This window comes from Poecile atricapillus, chromosome 1 (assembly GCF_030490865.1).
Source record: "Poecile atricapillus isolate bPoeAtr1 chromosome 1, bPoeAtr1.hap1, whole genome shotgun sequence".
Classification (NCBI taxonomy): Eukaryota; Metazoa; Chordata; class Aves; order Passeriformes; family Paridae; genus Poecile; species Poecile atricapillus.
This window is the reverse complement of record NC_081249.1, coordinates 31,129,681-31,147,708: the sequence shown is the minus strand read 5'-3', so window position 1 is coordinate 31,147,708 and position 18,028 is coordinate 31,129,681. Positions and strand designations below refer to the sequence as shown.

Here is an 18,028-nt window from a genome sequence, read left to right as displayed (position 1 = left end):
GTAACTCTTGCCTCTGTATCTGTCAAGATCATGGAGCAGATCCCCCGGGAAAACAACCCATGGTACATGGAAAATAAGGAGGTAATTAGTGGCAGTCAACATGATTTCACCATGGCAAATCATGCCTGACAAATTTGGTGGCCTTCTAAAGGGGGCTTACAGCAGTGGTTTACAAACATGGTGAAGTTAAAACATCAGAGTATTATGAGATTAATTAAGCTTTTCTTTATTCCACCAACAAAATAATTTGAGAGAAGTTATTTCTTATGTTTTCTTATATTCCAAGATAGGAGTTATTTAGAGTACCTCTGGCTGCACATATCTTGGAATAGCACAGACAGGGACATGCAGACAGGTGCCTCTGAAGAAAGTGATGCAAAAAGGGTAAGGAGGCCATGTGAACCCTCTGACTCCTATTGCCTGCTCATAGCAAGGTTATAAACAGCCTTTGAAAGAGGCTGCTTTAGGTAGTCCCAAAGTCAAGCTAAGAAACAAGACAGAGTTCTCTCTTCCCTGCTAGAAACTAGCCCAGGTTTTATATTCTGGAGACAGTGCAGGGTGAATAATGAGGTTTTTTTGGCAAGCAGCCACTATTAAGCACGCATGGGTACAACTCACCTTTTCAGACGTAAGGTGTAACACCTCTGAAATACAATCCCCATCTAAAGCCAGAAAAGAAACTGGAAGATTTTAACTTCCAGAAACAGAGCTACAGAAACAAGTATTTTTCTTTTCCCTTTCCCCATCCTGGATTTCTTGTAAATCTTACTTTCAGATTTTGGCATGGTGGAAGATGAGACTCTGTATTATCATGTTTATCTCCAAAAGAAATGTGAAAAGGGTATTTCATGTTTTCACAACTTTAACAAAACTATTCTTCATGAAAATTCATTTTATGAGTCAAATTATACCTTTTTAATTGCTTTTTGTTGTTCTGGTATGTCTAAGGTGTCCTCTAAGGGACATATGGTGACATCTTTTATATCTTAAGACTGCTTAATGTTGTTCAGAGCAGTTGCATTGCTTTTTGTATAGCAAACAATATTCTGTTGATCAAAAAAGAAATTAAATTCATATGCAGGATTGTTTTCAAAAGTGAAAATAATAATTGGTGTATTTTACAGATATGTTATTTATACAATAGTAGTTGGGACATAAAAAAATTTAAATGTCCAATCCAGAAGAGATTAATAAATCATGATGTGCATTTACAAATTCATACTTTCTCCTTATAATTTATTGTTGCATGTGTATTTCATCCTTCAGCTTATCAGAAACAGTTCCATGCCATTTTTATCTGTCCACCTAGTATTCCGCACACTTTACATTTTTTAGCAAATTATGGTTCTAACTATGAAAACAGATTTTTTTTTTTTTTTAACTAGAGAAACAGACTGCAACAGCTCACAGCAGGTTTTTAGGGACACCCCGTGGCAAAATGACACATTGCAAACCTTCAAGAATCAAGTGCCAAAATGGAGACAAGTGGTTCCACATTTTTTTTGGGGGGGGTTGGTAATATCAGTTGGCTCACAAGATGCATTTCTATACTTCTGACCAGTGCCAGAATGCACGGCTTCGCATTTGCGTTTTGTCAACTGCCATCAACATTGATTTCCAGAACCTTTTTATGGACAAAGTCCACATGCTTTTTACTTTGTGCATTACAGTTCACCCTAGTGAAAAAATTATTACCAGTCTAATCCAGCAAAAAGTTTCATCCATTTCAAATTACTTAAAAAAAAAAAACCTACTTTTTTTTTCATGACAGTACATTAAAGGTGCTGACACACACATCACATCAAGCTCCTTTTAGGGTCTGTTTCTCTCATTAAACACCACCAGTATACATGTTTGTGATGGTTTCTTTTTACTTGCCCTACTACACCCACATAGTTCTTTTAGGGCAGAATGGAAGACAAAGGCATTTAATGTACCTTTTAGAAATTACATCCATGAACAAGAGAAATACAGAGCATATTTGACCATAGGGATACTACTATGGCTAAAAAACTTCAGCTAGCACTGAACATTGTCCCACGGTGTAAGCTTAAGCACAGACAATAGCTTTTGAAGAAGAATTATAGCTAAGGTCTGGTAGACTTTAAGAATGGCTTAAATGCAGATCTGAAGACAATCTGCTACCGGCAATTCTTTTGTCTGAATTCTGTCTAGTCTTTGATCACTTTCCAACTTGTTAATGAATTATGCTATCGACATTCGGCTTCTGCATCTTCATGAGCACCACAGAAAGTATATTTCATCAGTGTCTGCGCAGTTGTGTTAACTCTCCTTGTGAATTCAGAAAAGCTTCTGGCATCCAGACTATCCTGCAGAGAGGAACTGCACATCTGGGTCTTGAAAGAAAAATCATCCATTTTATGCACTGTGTACTGGCTTCTTGTTGCCCTGTAAATATTGTGGGCAACCCCTGCAATATCTGAAGAGAAGGTGTGATGAAGATGAAAATTGAGGCTCTTCTTGAAGGTGCCAAGCAATAGGATGAGAAGCAATAGCCAGAAAATGATGCACAGGAGATTCTACCTGAACATGAGGAAGACCATTAGTGTGCAGGTGACCAAGCACTGGAACAGACTGCCCAGAGAAGGTGTGGGGTTTTGTTTACTCCACACTTAAAATATCCTTTACTTAAGGATATTCAAGAACTGTCTGGACACAATCCTGTGCCATGTGCTCTGGGATAACCCTGCTTGAGCAGCACGTTGGACCAGATGACCCACTCTGGTCCCTTCCAACCTGACCCGTTCTGTGACTCTGTGACCTGGTCATTCTCGCTCCCCCCAGCTCCCTCCCCCGCCCAGTGCCGCGGCTGCGCTGGGACAGCCGGGATCCCGGCACTCACCGAGCACCAGGCCGCACTCGCAGCCCGCCGCCCTCCGCCCTCCCCGGCCGGCCCCCTCGGCCCTCCCCAGCCGCAAGACAGGCGCAGCTCCCGCCCCCAGCGCCTCTCACCCGGGAAGCGGAAGACGCTCCCGAGGCCGCCCGCTCCAAGGAGCCCGCAGGGACAGGGACGGCCGCCGGGACCGCTCCGCTCCCCGCCGTGAGTAGCGCAGGGCGCCCGGTGGGGCTGTGCGGGCGGGGACGCGGCGTCGGGGGCTGAGGAAACACCATGGGAAAGAAGGCAGAAAACCCTAACAAAGCTGGACTGCGCAGAGTGAAACCGCATTAGCAAGACTGCGATGAGTGATGGGAAAATACGCATTCCGTTTCTTCCTTTGGTCTTTCAGGCAGCAGGGACTGCGAGGAGCAGCTGCTGTGACACCCCCGGATGTCCTGTGAGGCTCCCGCCAGGGTCTGAGCAGCATCACCGGAGGAGCACCGTGCCTTGGAACTCGCGTGCTGCGGTGGGAAGAGCACGACTGTCTCATGCCCGCCACGGGCATTTCAGTTCTGTCACAGGAGCCGGCTGCACTCCTGCCGCATTCAGCATTAGCAGAGCAGGCAATCCTTCCATCTGCTGTACGGTTATTAAAATCATGGTACTGCAGTCATTAAAAAACTGCCTTTGGCTGTCCTGCATCCTCAGGACTCCAAAAGCCTGCTTCTGGAGCACAGCTAGTGGAGGCCTCGTTATCCAGTCTGTTTCTAATGATGTTTACCAAAATCTAGCTGTGGAAGACTGGATCCATGACCATATGGATTTAGAGAAGCAACAGGTCCTTTTCCTTTGGAGAAATTCCCCTGCTGTGGTAATAGGGAGACATCAGAATCCCTGGCAGGAATGCAACCTCAGGTTATTGAGGCAAAAAGATATAAAACTAGCTAGGAGAAGAAGTGGAGGAGGGACAGTTTACCATGACTTAGGTAATATCAATTTGACTTTCTTCACAACCAGAAAAAAATATGAACGAATGGAAAACCTGAAGCTTGTGGTGAAGGCACTGAAAGCCTTGCGGCCTCAGTTAGATGTACATGTCACTGACAGATACGACATCTTGCTAGACAGGAAATACAAAATCTCAGGAACTGCTGCAAAGCTGGGAAGGACAAGTGCTTATCATCACTGTACCTTACTCTGTAATGCAGATAAGTTTGTTTTATCTTCTGTGCTAAAAAGTCCTTATAGAGGGCTAAAGAGCAATGCCACTCCTAGTGTGCCTGCCTCAGTGAAAAATCTCTTTGAAGAAGATCCTAGTTTAACTTCTGAGATGCTCCTGGATGCCATTGCTAAAGAATATGCTGTGCAACACCAGATAGATCATCATATCACCTTAATAAATCCAGCTGATGAGACTCTGCTTCCTGGAATTAGTAGCAAAACTAAAGAACTACAAACCTGGGAATGGGTGTATGGAAAGACACCGAAGTTCAGTGTTAGCACATGTCTTAACATGGCCTATAAAGATTCTGTTTTTGATGTTAAAGTAAATATGGATGTAAAGCATGGAAGGATTGAAGTCTGTAACATTGATCTGCCAGAGCAGTGGCTGCCACCAGGACTGTACAGTGAACTGGTCAAGAGTCTTACAGGCAGTAAGTTTTGCCCAAACGAAACCACTACGATCGTGACAACATTGCTAAGAGTGTGTCCACAAGACAATGAGTTGCACAGCAGGTGGAGTCTACTATGTGAGAATATGATAAGGTTAATGTGACTTGCATTTTGAAAATATAAGTTAAACTTCTGCTGCTTTTTTATTTAATGTATTGAAAACAAAATTAAAACAGTCACTAGTAAGGGGAAAATTCAGCTTATAGAAAACAAACTGTTCAATCTTGTGCTTTTGTTTAATATTACAGTTAAATTCCACACTGCCTGCACCTGATGTTCCCAAATTGTAGAATTGAAACCACTGCTGACAAGACATCATTGCTGCTTGAACCAGGAAAAATGGTGGGGGCATCCCAAATTGGCCCTGTAGCAGCAAAGGTACAAATGGCTGACACAGATGGAATGGGGAAGGTGTAGAACTGGTGTTGGGCTGCTGCACTGGGTGCCCCAGCCTGCATCCTGCTCCTTGGTGACAGTAGTCCAAAGGCAGTGTCACAGCCACTGAGCTGTGTGGAGAGGGATGTCCCTGGTTTCTGATTGAAAGTCATGTCTTGCAGAGTGCTGGTGCTCCTGTGCCCCTGCTGTACAAGCACCATAGTGAGCTCAGCTCACCACAGGGTAGTGAATCACTGTAGGTCCACCCTGGGTTCGGGTTTTTGTCCATGCATGTGCAAGAGCAGGGGAAGATTGGGTAGTTCAGTGTGCGGGTTTATGTGATGAGGGCAGGAGAGACTAACTGGGACAGAGGCCACATATACCTCCTCTGTTCTTGTGCCTGTCTTATGCCTGGCACAAAGCTGGGAGTCCCTGCTTCCAAGGGTACTGGTATCAAAGCTAAACAACTGGAAATGCAAATACAGATCTAGGAGAAAGAGGTTCCTTATGTTACCACTTAGCAGAAGATTCTCCCATAAAAGGCAACAACGAACTGAAAGTGATAGTTTTAATGTTAAATAATAGCTATATATATAGTAAAATTACAAAAGAAAGGCTCGAGATGTATATCACTGTTGTTGAACAATAAGTGTAATGCGATTCTGATTAGGTCAGAAGAGATACCTGAAAGGAGGCTGTGGCCAGGTGGGGTTTGGGCTCTTCTCCCATGTAACATGACAGGACAAGACATGGCCTCAAGCAACACCAGGGGAAGTTTAGGCTGGGCATTAGGAAATAATTCTTCACAGAAAGAGTGATGGGGCATTGAAATAGCTGCCCAGGGCAGTGGTGGAGTCACTATCCCTGGGGGTGTTTAAGTGCCACTCAGTGCCATGGTCTAGTTGACAAGGTGATCCTAGGTCATAGGTTGGACTCAATGATCTCAGCCTAGTTAATTCTGTGATTCTTTATGTGTGAAATTGCTGGACTGGGTTAAAAGACATGAAGACACTTCCTCACTTCACATTTGGGAAATTACTGTATTTACAGTGAGCCTTCTCTAGAACATGGCTGGATCTTATGAGGCATTACACAGCTTGCTTGAATTTCCTGATGTAGTAAAGAAATCAAACAGATGATTGAAGCTACAAATAGTAAAAAATAATCTTTATTCCCATTAAAAAATAGGCATATATTATACACAACTGAATAAAATTAACAAATGACTAGAAAGTTCATGTCACAGCAGCAAGCCAGGGAGCTCCTATGGAATGTTTAGGAGAATGACTAATAGCACACAGCTCTGTGGCACATATATTATTCATTTTGCTGATGCAACACTGCAAAGCTGGATTATTTTGAGAAAGGATAAAGAAGGCAGACCACTAGCAAATTATGACCCAGAAAACAAGGCAAAGACCAGCTCTGTTTCTTATTGATTGCTGTGGAACAGTTAGAAACAAGAAGAAAAGAATAGCAGCATTAGATGACAGAAAATGAAATAAAAAGCATATTAAGGAAAAAAGAAAGATAATGGAATACACTATCCATCAGGAAAAAGTAATACAGGAAACAAAAAAAGTCCTAGCAATAAACATGCTACTAGAATATAGAGGCCTACTGTATTACAAGGCATAAAGTGTAAGGCACATGTCAGTCCTGAAGCTGAAAAGACTTTGATGGGACCTAAAAAAGAGGCCACTGCCTGGTTTTTATGTCAGGGTGTATGACTTAGGCAGATTCTTGCTAACAAAGAACTCTTGTATAAGAAATAAAAAAAAAGCAGAACCTCTGGTAATACCTTCTGGTTTGCAAAGGCTGAAGGAATGACAATGGAAGACTTCGTTTTTATTCTAAATAGCATATTGCTTAGAATCACACAATATTTTGAATTGCAAGGGACCCACAAGGATCAAGTCCAGCTCTTTAGTGAAAGGCCCTTGCAGGAATAACACACATGACCTTGGCATTATTCACACCATGCTCTGACCAACTGAGATACTCAGGGTATCTGAGTTCTGAAAAATCTTCAACTTCTGAAAAATCTTATACTTTTTAGGGGACTACCTTAGTAGCAGAGAAATAGCTTACTGCAGTTGAGAGTGGCATGAAAAGCCAGTCATTGGACTTTAAAGTCAGAGAGTAAGGCTGGGAGAGGATCACACATCCTTTCCACACTTAATGCAAAGGATAGGTATCAGGTATATGGCCATGTATCATGGAATAAAAGGACACACAGGAGTGACAGAGAGCAGAATACAGCTGATCGCAGCCTTTCCAGTCCAAAAGCCATTATGCAGAGACACATTAGACAACCCTAAAATGACTGTGTACTGAACACTACCATGTTTGTAGGCAAAGAGCTTGGAAAATGGAATGTGAAATTTGGGATTACTAGTAAAGTCTGGGAAATAAAGTACTGCAGGATTGACAAAAACCCAGCAAAATAGTACTCATGACTAGAATACAGGAATTAAAGGAAATAAATAAGACTGCTTATAAAAGAGGCCATGTGGCAGCCCAGCTTCCAATGATTGTGAGTTAAAAGATATAAAATCCAAAACAGGTTCAAGACAAAATCAATAATAAAAATAGAAATGGCAGTAACGAGGCTTTTGAAAGACACTATTGAGGGTCTGTTATGAAATCAAGATAAAATTTAGACATGGATTATATTAATTAAGATTACAGAAGTACAATGAAGGCATCACGCAGTTCTGTTTTCTCAGACTGGAAAATCTCAAATATTCTTAAACATACAGATTATAAAAGCTGTGCTGCACTAAGTACTTAGAAGAGTTGCTTCTGTCAGCAACCAGCTGGACTCAAGCAACATCTTTCAGTCTCACATTTTCATGCTTATGAAAAAACTTATTAAAAGCAGTCGTTTCTGATCACATTTTCTTTGTGTGTTTAGTATGAAAGACATCCACTGTTGTTTCATGACAAGGTCTCAAGTCAAAGTCACAGTATCCAATGCTGAAATGACCCTGCAGAAATTAAGAGAATTGACATGGTGAGTATATACGGTAGAAGAGCTTGTTTTAAGTTAAAGAAGTCAAAGCGTCCTTACCTGTGGTTTCTTAAAATAATCAAGACCCCTTCCAATCTTAATCATCCACCCATTGTTGAATCTGTTTTAAAAAATGCACAAATTTGAATACTATGAGTATGTTGAACAAAAAGGTTACATCCACATGATGCACAAGCTCCTTGTTTCAATCACAATTATTTCCTAGCATCACCAATGCCTGTGTGAACTAGAGAAGACTGTGGTAGATTTGCTAGAATTCTGTGTAGAGACAACAAATATTCTATTCACAATCAGAAAACATAAACTACAGAGAGCTGATTTCATCCAGTGAGGGCCACTACCTTTTACTTTGTCAACCACAGCTGCATTTACCTCAGAAGTTAGGGTTAAATAGTTTGATTTCAAATAACTGGGATTTGGTAATTTTTAATATCACCCACCTGATTTCTCGATCATGTATTGAAGATGAAAAGTCAATATTCAGTGTTACTCCATAATTACTCAATGACTGTTTTATTTCTTCCAAGGCAGTCATCTGTTGACTACTCCCACCACCCTATCAAAAGTAAAAATAACGTGATGGGGTTTTCTTTTCTTTTTTTAACTATATATATATTACTTCTGGTCATCACTTCTTCAACTCACACACGAAACCTTTTCAGTATCAAAGTAAACCAAAAGAAAGTAACTTGGATGAAGGCAGATTTACAGTTTCAAAGACAGGATAAAAAGCTGACAGACTACAGGTATATTTGCTGAGGGGTGTGGAGGAGGAGCTCACTCCCAGCCCTTTGAAACTAAACATGTACTGTTTGAGCCAAAATAAGTGCAGTAATAGTTTAAATAAGTGCAGTGGTAGTTTGAGTGATTTCAGCTCATGAAAGCCTCTAAAATGACAAATACATCTGTTAGAAGAGCAAAAAACCCCTTGTCTCAGCAGATGCTTTAGTTTTTATGATGTTTTCCATAACAAAACTGTCACAGAAATCATAAGATTCTGCTTACCCAGAATTTTTTAACCAGAAAACTCTGAACTTAAAAAATTAATTCAACTATCAAATTTTTCTCTTAATCTGTGTTTTCTACTGATACCCTGAGTATAACAAGTCCTGGTAAGTAGGAACAAGTCTGCATTTTTATATTTTGTTTTGCATGTGACATGATCTGAATACAGGGAAATAGAACCCAAAATCTAGATACTTACCTTATCATAGGAAGTGAGGAGGTGGATCGTTCTCACCTTGCATGGCCCCTTAACTAGCATCTCGCAGAATCGTAGAAAGTTATACAACTGAAAAAGTTTCATTTAATTTAGTAGCTTGGAATTTCTCTAGTGGCTACATCTGTATCACTTACACCAAATATCTACTTGCCTGATGAACCTGCCGAATGTATGGGTCCTCCACCCAAACTTCAGAAACAATCTCAGTGAGGTACTCGTGGAAAAGCTTTTCATAGCCAAAACCTGTTGCATTTTCTTCTATCCTGATTTGCTTATGGTATTTGCCATCTGAAAGGAAAGTATATCTCTTTTTAAGTAAACGTCAGGACATAATTTCCATGTTAAACCACCTCGCCCTTCAAACATTCATGTAACAACAGACAATTACAAGCAAATGGGTATGTTGGGTACATCACAGCTCACGGAATCACAGAACGGGTCAGGTTGGAAGGGACCTCAGTGGGACATCTGGTCCAATCTCCTCGCTCAAATAGGATCATCCCAAAGCACACGGACAGGATTGTGTCCAGAGAGTTCCTGAGTGTCTCCAGAGAGGGAGACTCCACACCCTCTCTATGCGATCTGTTCCAGTGCTGTGTTTTACCCGCGCAGTAACCAAGTTCTTCCTCATACTCAGGTGGAACTTCCTGGGCATCAGTTTCTACCCCTCGCCTGTGTCCTGGTGATTGGCACCACTGGGAATGGCCTGACTTCCTCCTCGTAGTACCCTCCCATTAAGGTATTTATACCTTGTTTCTCTTTCTCAATGTGTTTTTTAATGTCCTCGGCTCTGGTCATGTACTCGGATATTTTCTGCCGGTAGCGGCGCTTTTTCGCCTCATCTGTCGTGGCTGTGAATCACAAAAAGTCACGGGCCAGTTAAACGCGGGGTCAGGCCCTCCCGAGCCCTGCCTGGCCCGGCTCCCCGGGAGGAGATCGCCAGCTCCCCCTCCCTCCCCGTGGGACGCCGGGGTCCAACACCGCTCGTGCGTCCCCAGGGCCACGCCGGGCCCCGACGGCGGTGCCCAGCCCGGTACCTTTCACCACCTGCAGCAGGAGGTCGATGCCTTCCTGGTAGCACACCAGCGATTCCTGGAACCGGGACGCCACGTCCAGCTGCACCGCCCGCTTCACCGTCTCCGCCCCGGCCCGCTCCAGCGCAGCAGTGTCGCTGCTCCCTGCCCGCGACATCGGCAGGGATGAGGACACGGACCGGGATGGCGATGGGAGCGGGACGGGCGGGGACACGGAGCGGAGGTGTCGCACCGCTGTCCTTCCGCCCGCTCGGAACTGAAGTGCCGCGGCACCGCTGTGCGGCCGGGACACACAAGGGTGCGCACCGACATGGCGGTCGCGGCGGGCCGGGCGGGCCTGGGGCTTGCAGGCCCCGGGAAGGTGAGGAGCTGGAGCGGGGATCGGCTGTATGGGAAAATCCAGGGGGGGAAGCCGTGGAGAGATTTAGGCTGGAGCTGAGGCTTGCAGCCTCCGAGAAAGTGGGGATGCAGATGGGATTCCGGGAAAGGGATCCAGGCGGGGTCTCGTGGGGGTTGATCCAGCTGGGGATCCTGTTCGGGGCTCCGCAGCCGCTGGGAAGGTGGGGCTGGCACTCGTATCTGTGTCGTCTGTTCGCAAGTGCTCAGAGTTATAAGGAACGTGCAGACAAATTATGCCCTCCTCTCTTTGCAGGTGCTGGGGAAGAGGACGGAGGGAATGGTGTCCCCAGTGTGGGTTCGTTGTCTCTTTACCAGGTCGAGAATTCCAGACTCGGTATGTGCTTCACTTGCACTTTACATTTTCACATTTAAAGTTTTAGTTTATTTTTGCAAGATACCATCTAGTGTTAGTTGACTCTTTTCCCTAAAAGGTTTCTTAAAGCCTGTGGGAAACTTGCCATCGAGAGGCTGAGCACAGCCTTTTATTGTTCTCCTTGATAAAATGCACGTGAATTAGGTGTTCTGCTGGTACTGGGTGTTGTCCATATATTTCTGGGCCGTAGTGTGGCTAAACTCAAGAGTTACTATATTTATCAGCAAACCATTATAGAAATAAGTTTGACTAAATGTTGTAAAACCTAAATTTGAGGTCACTTTGTTGGTGCTTTGACAGCCTGAAAAGAAAAATATGTAAGAATTTTTACCAAGGTTGAAGTATGTTTTGGACAGTAAACTGTAGTACTGATGGCCAGATGTTTAGGGAAAAAAAACCTCTGGTTTTGTGAACTTTTTATTCTAGGTATTTCAGCCACGGCCCGGAGATCATGAAAAGTATGGAGGTGACCCTGAGGAGCCCCACAAAATCCATGTTATTACTAGAATAAAAAGCGTCGTTGGTCGCCCATATTGGGAAAAGAAGATAATACGTGATCTGGGACTGGATAAAGTAAGATTGTTGTTTTTTATATTTGCATATGTCAGAAATGTAGCACTAATGTGGTGGGTTTTACAAGGATCTCCATTTCGCAGTCACAAACCAGAATTACATTTATAGCAGCCATAAAGCGGTCTGAGAAGGTGATGATGTGTTTAAGAGCTGAGGGGAATGTTTGTGGCAAATGTGCTTTTAATGGGAATTCAAAATATCCCTGTATGGTATTGTGCTGCATTGCCTGAGGAGAACTTTACTCTGAGAATTCTTCTAAAATAATGGAAATAGGTTTGTAAATATTTTGAATTCAGGTCTCTGTGGGTCATGTTATTCAGAAATTGTAGGAAGGCAAATAAAATTTGTTTATCAATGAAAGGGCTTCCAAATTCAAGACTCTAAAAGTTTGTGCCAAAGATGTGTTTATCCAAGATATTTGGGCTAACTGCAAAGATTTGTCTAGTCTCTGTTATATTACAGAGAAAGAAATGTGTGCTGGATCAGTTTAAGATATAACTGAAGAAAGCCGTTTTGCCCCTAAACTCTTTGTTTGTACATTTGTAGTATTTTTAACAGTTGGAAGAAAAATACATGTATAGTGAAATAGGAATAAAGCTGAAATTGTCTTTTTCCTGGAATCAAATTTTGATTGCATATTTTTATGTATGTTCTTATGCATGGTAGTTCTCTAAATACTACATTTGCAAATGTGACTTATTTTTTTACTGGTAGTGTGCAAAGTTCAGTGAACAAAGATTTGGGATTTGGAAACACATTTGTAAAACTTGTTTTATCCCTTATGTAGGCACATCAGCCAAGACTGCACAAAAATATCCCTTCTGTGAATTCCAGACTGAAAGTTGTTAAACATCTGATAAGGTTTGTTAACTATTTGTATATTTGTTTGTTTATTTGGAACATTTAATGTAATTCTCTTCTAGTCACAGGACTTCACTAAACAGACTCTTTTGCCTGTAGAATACAGCCACTGAAACTACCCCATGGGCTGCCAACAGAAGAGGAAATTTCCAGCACCTTTCTGACAAACAGGGGAGAGCTTGTCATTAAAACACGCCTGAAACCTGTGGAGCAGAAAGAAACTAAGTCATAGTGTGTGCTGGTTGGATTTAGATTTTATAAAATAAGTACTTTAAATCCCTAGTTTAGAGTTTGTGTATGAAATGTAAAAATTCTTACTCTGATATGAATGGCAAAGGTAATATTGATGCCTAAAGAATTGCAGGTGTACAGATATGAAATTCAATGTTGTTAATAGTTACCTGAAATATTAAATAAATTATACGCTCTCTGTCTTTGTGTTTTAATTTTGTGGCTAGATTGCTGCAGTTTTTGCCTAACTGTAAGAGAACTTAATTTATAAAGTCAAATAAGCAGGGAAGTGAATAGAATAGATCTAGCTAATGATGGTGGGGACATTTCACAGCTAGCAGTAAAGATTTACATCAGTACTGCAGAACTTTCACTGCTCAGCAGAGGGAATTAGAATTGGAATTGAAAAGCCCTCTGTTTAGTAGTCACTTCAGAGTTGACTGGCTGTCCACAGAGAGTGATTTACCATGGTTATCCAGATCTCATGCTTGTTCCCTAGCAAACAGTCTGTCATCTGGCTTGTTCTGTAGCTTACAAAGCATGTGAACTCTCCATTTGGGAATAACAGAAATTGTTCACCTCTTGGCTGGTTGGCTAATTTCAGGAAACCTGCTGTCTTCATATATATCCCCTATACTGATCCTAAGTGTTCAGTAAGATTAGCCTAGGAGCTGCAGTCTGTGTGAAAGTTAATGCTTTTGCTTTTCTAAAATGGCAGACGTTAGAAGTGTGGAGACCCTGAAGCAAACCTCTGATGTGAGTTAGAATTATGGGCTGCAAGCTTATAAAATACTACTATGTGTGTAGTTTTATTCACAGTTTTAAGAACTGTGGCTAAAGTTAGCAAGCTGCTGCTGTATCAAATGATAAAGTAGTTTGCATTCCAGCCAGGATAAATTCTGTAATTTAGCACGCTGTGAGCCTCTCCCACGTTAGACACACTGAAGAGGAGTTAATCTTAATGACTGCATGTTGCAAGAACATCAGAGGGATGCAGTCACTGAAAATTAGTGTTTATGCTTTCTGCCTGCTTGCAGAGAAGAGGAAACACCTGTAGGAGTTCAAAGGAAGAGATATATCAGTACAGGGACAAAAGCTGGAGGTGCTGTGCAGAAGGAAAAAGATAGGCTGTGGTAGTGGCATTGAGGAGTGTAATGGCCCCTGTGGCCAGGCTGAAGGCAGAAATAAGAATTTGAGCTGAAATAAAATAAATGGAAAAAGTGAAGCAGATATATTAATTGTGTTTTTCTCACCTCTCTCCTTTCTTCCAGCATCTGCACAGCATCTTGTGCTGCAGTGTGTTGTAACTGCAGTCTGCAAGGTGTTGATGGTATTTCCACAGGGAGGTACAAGCTGGAATTTGAGCCCTTTTGAAGGATATGTATAGTACATCCAAGGTACAGGGCATTCTTTAAAGAGATGGTGCAAGTACTAGGACACAAAACAAATGGATCTTGCTGCTAGTGGATAGCAGATACTAAGACTTGTACCTGGATCAGTGTCCCAGAGCACCAGAGCCAGGCTGGCTCAGCCTTGTCGGGTGCATTGAGGATTTGTGTCTGTGGCACTGCAGCCTGGGGAGCTTCCAGCAGAGGGCTCTGCCAGCTCCATCCCACACGCTCTGCGTATGAATATGCGTATGCATCTCTGACGCTGCAGCCTACAAAAGTGCTGCAGGGTATCCCGGAGGGACTGTGTTAATGAAAAGGCGTGGTACAGTTCACAGCTTAAAGTGTCTGATAAACAATCGAAGCTAAAGCAGAGTTAATAGCAGACTCCCACATAGAGAGAAGGGAAAATACATAATAGCTGTTATTTCTGAGTAAGATTCAGCTACAAGAGATGTTTACAGAGGTGTTTAATTGACAAGCTGACAGTTCTAATGAAAAAGAAAACTCTATTTTTTTTAACTTTTTAATATATGTGTATGTTTGGGTGTTTCTGAAATGATATTTCCCCCAGGGGCTTCCACTCTTGTACAGTTAGTCTGCTATTCCAAACCTTCTCTGTATGACCATACATTCTCTATAAAGATTTGCTCTCAGCCCTAAAACCTGAACCACTGAGTTACACAAACACAGTGTGTGTCCACATTCTTTCAGTAATGGAGCTTTTTAATGCTCCATGTAGATCTTCATGAAGCAGATAAGAGACATTGCCTTTTTGTGTAGAGAACAAACAGACTGACTGAAGGTGATTGCAAAATTCAGGTTGGAAGGTACCGTATTGGTCTCTAGTCCAACCTCCTGCTCAACACAGAGCCAGCACTGAGGTCAGATGAGGTTACTCAGTGCTTTGTCCAGCTGGGTCTTTAAGGCCTCTGACAGGGACAGCTCAGCCTCTCTCAATGGCCAGCGCTGCTGCTTTGTACAACTGTTAAGACATGTGAATTGAAAGATAAACCATAAGGTGGGTAAAATCTTGTTAAGTAGTGTTACAACTTCCTTGCAGCATTATCTGCTGCTTGAGAAACTGCAGGCACAGATGAAAAATCTTACTTCTCATGAAGTAAGATGAAAAATAAAAGGCAAAATGTAAGTTACAGTTTAGACTATGAGCCGTGTTATCTTTCAAGTTACGTTTTTAGCCGTAGCTGGAAAAAAACCCCACTGCAAGTTTGCACTTGTTCCTGGCTTCATTGTCCTCCCCCATTCTTACTGTTTCTGGGGAGGATAAATCCAGAATGTTCTTAATTAGAAGCAAAGTATGCAATCGGGGCCTCAAATATAATCATTATTCAGAGAGCTCAATACCCATTTGTCTTATAAAACCTGTCTCTCGCATCTGCATCATTGGCATAGTTGTGTTTTGCCAATATCCATTTTGTTGTAGGTGTGGACAGTGTTAACTTCTGCATTATAGGCTGAGATCCCACCTGGAATGAGGATGGAAGAAAAATGTAAGCAGAGGTGCTACTTCATCAGTAAATAGTACTTCAGAGTTGCCAGGAAAGGCAACCAGGATAGGTTGCTTTTTGTAGGTGGGTATAGAACCACAAAACAAATGGAATGGAGAGAGGAGGAAAGCCCACCCTTGTTCCTTGCAATTGAAAAATGTCATGGTATTTGCCAGGTTTCAAAAAAAAACCTGCTAGAAGGCTAATCTTTTTCTTCTATTCCTTTTGGTGCATACTAAGGAATATTATTCCACGTGAACATAGGGACTGGAATGTGTTTAGCTTTCAGCAGCGCTTACAGCATTATCATGCTTGACTTTATATGTGTGAAGTGTTTAAAAGCTGACAAAACTCAACCTCTGAGGTGCCCTTCTTTGTCCAAGCTGGCGATGCTTTTCTGGATTTATCATCCAGTATAAAATCTCTATGTCTTGGGCTAAGTGCTCTTCAGTGTCCCATGGCTATCCAATCTTAGGGAACTGTTTGCCAGCCTGAAAGTGAGACAGCAACATCACCACACCAGAACTATTATCCACTATTTATCCAGAGCTCTTTGTTGATTACAGGCTGCTTGTGTTCATTTTGGTCCTTAATATCAGGATTTACCTCTTTTGTAACTGTATGGAGAGGACACAAGCACTTCTCACAGCACAGGCAAAGCCAACAGATGTGTGATGGGCAGACATTTGGGCACTGAGGAGGAATGCCAGCTCTACTGTTTGTCAGACCCTTTAAAATTACAGCTATTGTAAAGGTGACAGCATGCAGAAAGCAGGATTGCTTCTGCTTCACAGTGTTTCCAGGTGCAAAGTGGCTGCTCCTCTCCTCCGCAGCTGAGTCAAGAGTGGGAAAATCAATTTCCTATAGGGATCTCCCCTTAATCCACGAGGTAGTAAAGCACAAGTCTGAGGGGGCTGGAGCTGTTACAAAAGCAGATCCTATGCATGCAGCAAATGTTTAGGGATTTTACAGATAAGGATTCAGCTTGGCAAACAAGTTAGGCACAAATGTAGGCATGAATAATGAAGCAAGATTCCCCATAAGCCAGGCCCCTGTGGTGCATGAAGTGTAATTAACCTGATGGTAGTAGCTGCAGCCTATAGCATGCTCAGTTAAAAAGGTGCTTTTTGAAACAAGACTTATTATCTAAATGTGAAATAGGAACAATTAATCTCTTCAATCTCAGGGGAGTGCTTGGAAGCAATCATCAGTTTCATAGTGTAAAGGCAGTCTGCTCATGCACCGATACTCACTGGGGTCCTTCCCTGGTTCTGGGAGGTGACAGTCTGGTCAGCATTGGCCTTAGCCTGGCCAAAGAGTTGGCTGAAAAGGTTTAGGGGGTTGCCTTTCAACAGGGCCCCTGCCACTCTTCTGACTGCTTTAAAGGAAGGATGAGATTTGTGTTTTTAAGAAGGTTGACCATACCTGCATTAGGCCAAATGCATTGTCACGGTCACCCAGACCGTCCTTCAGCACTGCCCCATCATGTGACTCTTTTCAAGAGATACCAGCAATTAATCACAGCTGGAGCAAAACCCTCACAGTTGCCAGCTTTTGCCATCTTGGCATGGTATTTCTCCATGTTGTTCTTCTGCTGCCTTCTCTGAGACAGGAACTCCTACAGTATGAAATGCATGACTTTTCCTTTCATTTTTAGAATCTAAACACATATTTTCTAAAGGTCATTCTGGCTGAGCTGACATTTTAAATCCTTCTGAATCTGTTTAGAGTAAAACAAAGATAGAATTGACTAATTTTACTGAAGGATGCCTTAGAAATCAGTACACAGATGATATAAAATAATCTTTTCTTCAGATTCAGATGGAGTTCTCTAGCATGCAGATTGAGAGTGAGGTGAATCTTGTTTTAAATCTAAGCCTTTGTGTGGATTAGTCCCAGATTTAGTCTCTTTTAATTTAGGATGATAGTGGAGAAATGTTCAGAAGTTCAGGTTTTGCGAAAACTCTCAATGGCGAGAGAAAAGTAGGTTCAGGGGTTGGATGCACCCAGCAGACTTTCATTTTTTCTGTGATGGTCTTAAATGTCATCGCAAAGTCAGCTCAATTCCCAGCATAAACTTATGTGCCCAAGTAGGATCTTTGTTGATTGTGAAAAAATCTGCTCACTTGGCAATGACTGACAGAGACCAGGATGTATAATAGGCATGAGCTTGTGTGTGGGTGTAAGGGAAGAGTGAACAACTGAATTAGTGCCTACCATCAGCTCAAACCATCTGGTTTCACAGTTGCCTCCAAAGCTCCAGTTGTGTCAACATTCAGTATATTCCCATAACACTCTGAACAGCATAAGAGCACGTGCTGGTTTCAGCTGAAACCAGCACAGAGCAGTATTTACAACCAGTTGTCAGGCCAATGCAATGTGTGACTCATGCTGTTAAAGTGCTTTCAGATCCATGACTGAAACCCATGGCATCCTTTTGATACTAGTGCAGGTGTTCGTGCTAGCAGATGCAGTCATGGTGTGTATGGCCTGCTCTAGAGGGGATTACCTCTTGGT

General features: G+C 42.3%; 3 protein-coding genes across 4 annotated transcripts; 2 read left to right on the top strand and 1 right to left on the bottom strand.

The window, feature by feature from the left end:
• Positions 1 to 2,958: 2,958 nt before the first annotated feature.
• LIPT1 (lipoyltransferase 1) lies at positions 2,959 to 4,727 on the top strand. The gene is made up of 2 exons (XM_058850557.1): positions 2,959 to 3,061; positions 3,249 to 4,727. The coding sequence occupies exon 2, from the start codon at positions 3,498 to 3,500 to the stop codon at positions 4,614 to 4,616; it is 1,119 nt and encodes a 372-aa protein (XP_058706540.1). The 5' UTR covers positions 2,959 to 3,061; positions 3,249 to 3,497; the 3' UTR covers positions 4,617 to 4,727.
• Positions 4,728 to 4,822: 95 nt separating this feature from the next.
• On the bottom strand, positions 4,823 to 10,335 carry MITD1 (microtubule interacting and trafficking domain containing 1). Of its 2 annotated transcripts, none has more exons than XM_058850579.1 (7): positions 10,182 to 10,335; positions 9,894 to 9,995; positions 9,296 to 9,432; positions 9,127 to 9,213; positions 8,363 to 8,478; positions 7,962 to 8,022; positions 4,823 to 7,878 (listed from the first exon to the last, which is right to left on the bottom strand). In XM_058850579.1, exons 1-7 carry the CDS (start codon positions 10,333 to 10,335, stop codon positions 7,783 to 7,785), a joined length of 753 nt encoding a protein of 250 aa, XP_058706562.1. In that variant the 3' UTR covers positions 4,823 to 7,782. The 2 variants fall into 2 exon arrangements, with proteins under 2 accessions (XP_058706562.1, XP_058706552.1); XM_058850569.1 differs by having other exon boundaries at positions 10,192 to 10,327.
• An 18-nt stretch (positions 10,336 to 10,353) lies between these two features.
• MRPL30 (mitochondrial ribosomal protein L30) lies at positions 10,354 to 12,816 on the top strand. Its single transcript, XM_058850592.1, has 5 exons — positions 10,354 to 10,539; positions 10,831 to 10,911; positions 11,377 to 11,523; positions 12,311 to 12,384; positions 12,484 to 12,816. Exons 1-5 carry the CDS (start codon positions 10,489 to 10,491, stop codon positions 12,614 to 12,616), a joined length of 486 nt encoding a protein of 161 aa, XP_058706575.1. The 5' UTR covers positions 10,354 to 10,488; the 3' UTR covers positions 12,617 to 12,816.
• The last annotated feature ends 5,212 nt before the right edge of the window (positions 12,817 to 18,028 follow it).

Bases quoted from the DNA above. Each gene is read 5' to 3' on its own strand.
- MITD1 (XM_058850579.1), bottom strand. From the start codon at position 10,335: ATGTCGCGGGCAGGGAGCAGCGACACTGCTGCGCTGGAGCGGGCCGGG. The intron at 9,996-10,181 runs GTACCGGGCTGG...TGTGATTCACAG, and splicing joins CCTGCTGCAGGTGGTGAAAG to CCACGACAGATGAGGCGAAA. The intron at 8,479-9,126 runs GTAAGTATCTAG...TACTTTTGATAG, and splicing joins TCCTCACTTCCTATGATAAG to GGTGGTGGGAGTAGTCAACA.
- MRPL30 (XM_058850592.1), top strand. From the start codon at position 10,489: ATGGCGGTCGCGGCGGGCCGGGCGGGCCTGGGGCTTGCAGGCCCCGGG. The intron at 10,912-11,376 runs GTATGTGCTTCA...TTTTTATTCTAG, and splicing joins GGTCGAGAATTCCAGACTCG to GTATTTCAGCCACGGCCCGG. The intron at 12,385-12,483 runs GTTTGTTAACTA...TTTTGCCTGTAG, and splicing joins GTTGTTAAACATCTGATAAG to AATACAGCCACTGAAACTAC.
- LIPT1 (XM_058850557.1), top strand. From the start codon at position 3,498: ATGGTACTGCAGTCATTAAAAAACTGCCTTTGGCTGTCCTGCATCCTC.